Source organism: Pteropus alecto, unplaced genomic scaffold (genome assembly GCF_000325575.1).
Source record: "Pteropus alecto unplaced genomic scaffold, ASM32557v1 scaffold14, whole genome shotgun sequence".
NCBI classification, from domain to species: Eukaryota; Metazoa; Chordata; class Mammalia; order Chiroptera; family Pteropodidae; genus Pteropus; species Pteropus alecto.
Genome location: NW_006436810.1, coordinates 15,863,061 through 15,866,976, shown reverse-complemented (window position 1 = coordinate 15,866,976; position 3,916 = coordinate 15,863,061). Strand labels below are relative to the sequence as shown.

The 3,916-nt window shown below is 48.9% G+C and overlaps 1 protein-coding gene across 1 annotated transcript in view; it reads left to right on the top strand.

Moving 5' to 3' along the window:
• The window catches only part of FBXO15 (F-box protein 15), a 36,847-nt gene extending 34,820 nt beyond the window's left edge, over positions 1-2,027 (top strand). The window contains exon 9 of the mRNA XM_006913764.3: positions 1,643-2,027. Coding sequence (XP_006913826.2) covers positions 1,643-1,912 — 270 coding nt within the window. The 3' untranslated portion in view covers positions 1,913-2,027. The remainder of the gene's footprint in view (positions 1-1,642) is intronic.
• The last annotated feature ends 1,889 nt before the right edge of the window (positions 2,028-3,916 follow it).

Genomic DNA, 3,916 nt, shown 5'->3' with positions numbered 1-3,916 from the left:
GGCTCTCGGCTCCGGTCCGCGGCGGGGGTCGGGGTTGGGGTCGGGGTCCGGGGTATTTCACCCTAGCTGGCTCCTCGCTCAGCTCCTCCAGAGCTGGGACCAGTTCACACCGGTCCCTTAGTAAACGTCTCGTTTTTTTCAACTTTTGGAGTGTTTGTGTTCCTTAAATTTCTCCAAGACACACATTTTTTGAGTCAAGACTCTGACCTGATCCAACTCGGGTCCAAACCGCCGGCACTTGCAGCCGCGTGGAGCCGTGTGCGGCCCGCGGCGTGCGCGTCGGCGCTGCTGCGGGCACTGTCGCTACCTGTCTGCGGCCACGCTGCTCCCTGCGCCCAGTGCGCGCTGGTCTCCGAGAGCGAGCGTGTGGCCGGGACTGGTAAAGCACTAGCACAGGGCACAGGTCGCGGCAGTCACGAGCTGTGTCTGGAAAGGCAAGTGTTGGAAGATGTTAGCCTGGTTAGCCTGCTTGGCACATAGAACATGTTGAGTAGCATAGGTCACTTTGTACTCAGGTCGTAGCAGCGACTTTCCACAGCAGCCGGAAGGCGGGAGACCGCAAGGTGTCCATCAGCGGGCGGGCAGGTGAACACGGTGGGGACATCCATACAACAGACTAGTATTTTCCCTTAAAAAGGGAGGCTGTTCTGACACAGGCTACACCACGGGTGAGCCTTGAGGACATGATGTTCCCTGAAATAAGCCAGGCACAGGAGGACATACCATGTCAGATTCCCGTCGGGGGAATCTGGAGGAGTTCCCTGGAGGAGTCAGATTCAGAGACAAGAAGTAGAAGTAGGAGGGTGGGTGCCGAGGTCTGGGGAGGGGGTGAGGTGCTGTGTTTCAGTGAGTCAAGAATTTCAGGTTTGCAAGATGGAGAGAGTTCTGGAGGTGACAGTGGTGATGGCTGCACGACAGCGTGCACATGGCTTAACGCCACTGAGCTGTCACTCAGAAACGCTCCAGACAGCACATTCTAGGTTATGTGTGTTTTGCCAAAATTAAAAATAAATTCTAAAATATAGCTCACTAGCAGTATTAATAATTATCAGTATTTCAAACTCTGTCTCCCCCCACCCCGAGTCAAGTCCCCACTCAGCATGTCTGAACCTAACACGTTTCTTCTCCCCAAGTCGTCTTCTCTAACGGAGAGAGAGGAGATTGGAACCCTCCTCCCTCCCTGTCACCCCCAGGCACTGGCTTCTGCTCAGCGTGTCTGCTCTTCCATCTCTCCCTTCCTGTGAGTTTGTAGCACTGATTATTGAGGGCTGTACCATCTCTTCACTGGTGGGTAACAGTAACCGATATCCCATGTGCCTTTACTGGTACCGGTCACCGCGAGAGGCTGGCAGAGACGCAGTGATGGACAAGGCTGACCACTCTGCCCGGGACTCGGTCCTGCCCTCCGTTCCCGGCGGTGCTGAGTAATTTGTGGCACCTCCACCATGTCGCGTTCCTCCATGCCCTGCCTCTGCTGTCCCTCTTCGTGTATATTCCCGTTTCCATTCTCTCTCCTCTTTCCTCTTATTCATCCTCGTCAGGCTTCATTTATACATTTACGCATTTATTAACTAGACTTGAAAGCCAGGTCGAATTGGCCATTTTATCCTTACACTTATAAATATTTGTGCTTATTTTGTAGAGTTGTTCTATAATGGACATAACTCTTTTGGATGAATATGGGAAACCCTTTTGGTGTTTCAGTTCCCCGGTTTCCATGAGCTCTTCTCCCAGCCCCTCTGACGGTCCTAATTTCTTGGGACAGACATACCGTGTTGACTACATGGACTCGACAGGACAAGTGCACATGGAGCTGGTGTGGATCGAAGAGACAGAAGAATACTTCATTGTCAGCCTGGTCCTCTACCTCAGTACAGCAAAAATAAACCACTGGTTTGGGACTCAATACTAAATGTTAGCAGTAGGTGGAAAATTACTATTGCCATTTATTTATTTTGGACTAACCAGTTTTGTTCTTGGTGTTGGAAGTTAAAATAAAGCAGTCGTCTGTCTGTTGCCTTATTTCACATTAGAAATTATGATTCTCGAGTTATTTTAAAGTTAATGTTTAGAGGGTTAAGTTAGATTTAGAAAACATGAACTCAGCACATCCTGATGAAAACTCGTATAAAATGAAAAGGAAAAAGATATTTACTTCTGCCCTTAAAATTGAAAAGAAAACAAGAAATTCTGCTTTAAGCATGTGATCACCGTGTGTATGTGTATAGATAGGTTCTTTTTCCCTTTATTGGTTAGGACCCCAAATGAGAAAATATATTTGAATATGAACTTCATGGTATTCATTTAGTATTTCATAAAACAAAGTAAAACAGACATATATCTTGCTTCACAAGGAAATATGTCTCTGAAATCATCAGAAAAATGTTACTGCTTCGAAGAGAGTGGGACAAATGTGGCCGAGACAACCGACTCTACGTTAGTGGGGACAGACAGATGAGTGAGTACCGAGCACGTCCTCTGCAGAAATGGTTAAGAGAATTGACAGGTGCATGGGGTTCACACAGAGGGAGCACATTATCTAAGCACATGTTTCTTTAGGGATTTGGTTCTAAATTTGTTTTAGATTGTACCGATTATTTTCTGATTATATTTTTATCTCCCACTTTAAGTTATTCTCAGAAGCGAGTTTTGAAGTTGCTCCAGCTGGGCACCCACACTTAAGACTTCCCTCCTCTCTGTTCTTCATTCTTCTCATGTTGAATGATCCATCAGTTTTCTCTTTTGAGGTGTGTGTGTGGCGTGAGTGTGGAATAAGGAGCTTGAAGACAGCAGTAAAAGATTTGGGACAGATGCTAGGTTCTTAGCCAAAGAAATGTGAGAGTAAAAGGTATTCCTGCTCTGTCCTCACCCTCCCAACTCCCAGGGCTTGGGCAGAGCCCTTGCGAAGGAGTCACAGGGTAGTGCTCTTTCCGTGATGTCACCAAAGGATGGCTGTAGGGCACCTGCCCCACCTGGCAAGAGTCGGGAGATGGAGAGCCAGTGGCTTGAGCAGCGGGCTGAGATGGAAGAGAACAAGGTTCAAGAGGCAACTGGCAGTCACTACTTGTCACCCGCGGGACTGAAAGGAATGTGTGGTGACTCGCCGCACTCAGCGGGTTAGCTCGTGGAGGGACGAGGTGTCCTGAAAATCCAGGAAGCAAGGCAGAGCCGGAGAAAGCGTGCCGTCCTCGTGCCCCCGGCTTAACAATGTTTGGATGGCATGGGCAGCCTGGCACTTCTGTGACGGCCATCGACGGGGACGTGTAGGCTGGGCTTTCTGTCTTGACGCTCGTTCATGCCCATGCAGGTATGGGCCTAGCATCCACCTTCCTGTCGGACTGCAAGGCCCGTGAGCAGCACCGTGACGTCCTGCTGAGTGCTCTGTCCAGCATCCGGCGGGACTCCTGGCTCATCCATACACATAGCCATCTGTTGAATTGGTGGAAACTACGGAAAGGAATTCCCACGCTGCAGGAGTCCGAGGGAGGCGGGGCTGCGCTCTGTGCATCTGAGTCGACTTTGGAGGAGGGGGTGTTGGGCAGTGCTGGGGGAGGGGAAAGGCATTCACAAGCCTGGCATTCTTGTCTCAGCAGAGCTGGAAGACTCTCCCTCCTCCATGTACCCTTCCTAGGTCTGGGATAGTGTTCAGCTTTTTAAAAGCTCTTCTCATATTTGCCTTCATGTTTCTAAATAATATTCTATGTTTCTTGACTCATCGATTTTAGACGTCTGCTGACTTATAGTAGATAAGCTCTTGTAGGCCAGCCACCGCCCCTGTTGAACATTCCAAATAATTACTGCAATCTTAAATATGTTGCTATGGTTTGTTATGATGACTAATATTGTCCCCTGCAGGGTCACATAGAGTACTGTGATGCTTTTCTCTTTTACAACTTTTACATTTTCCGAGATGAAG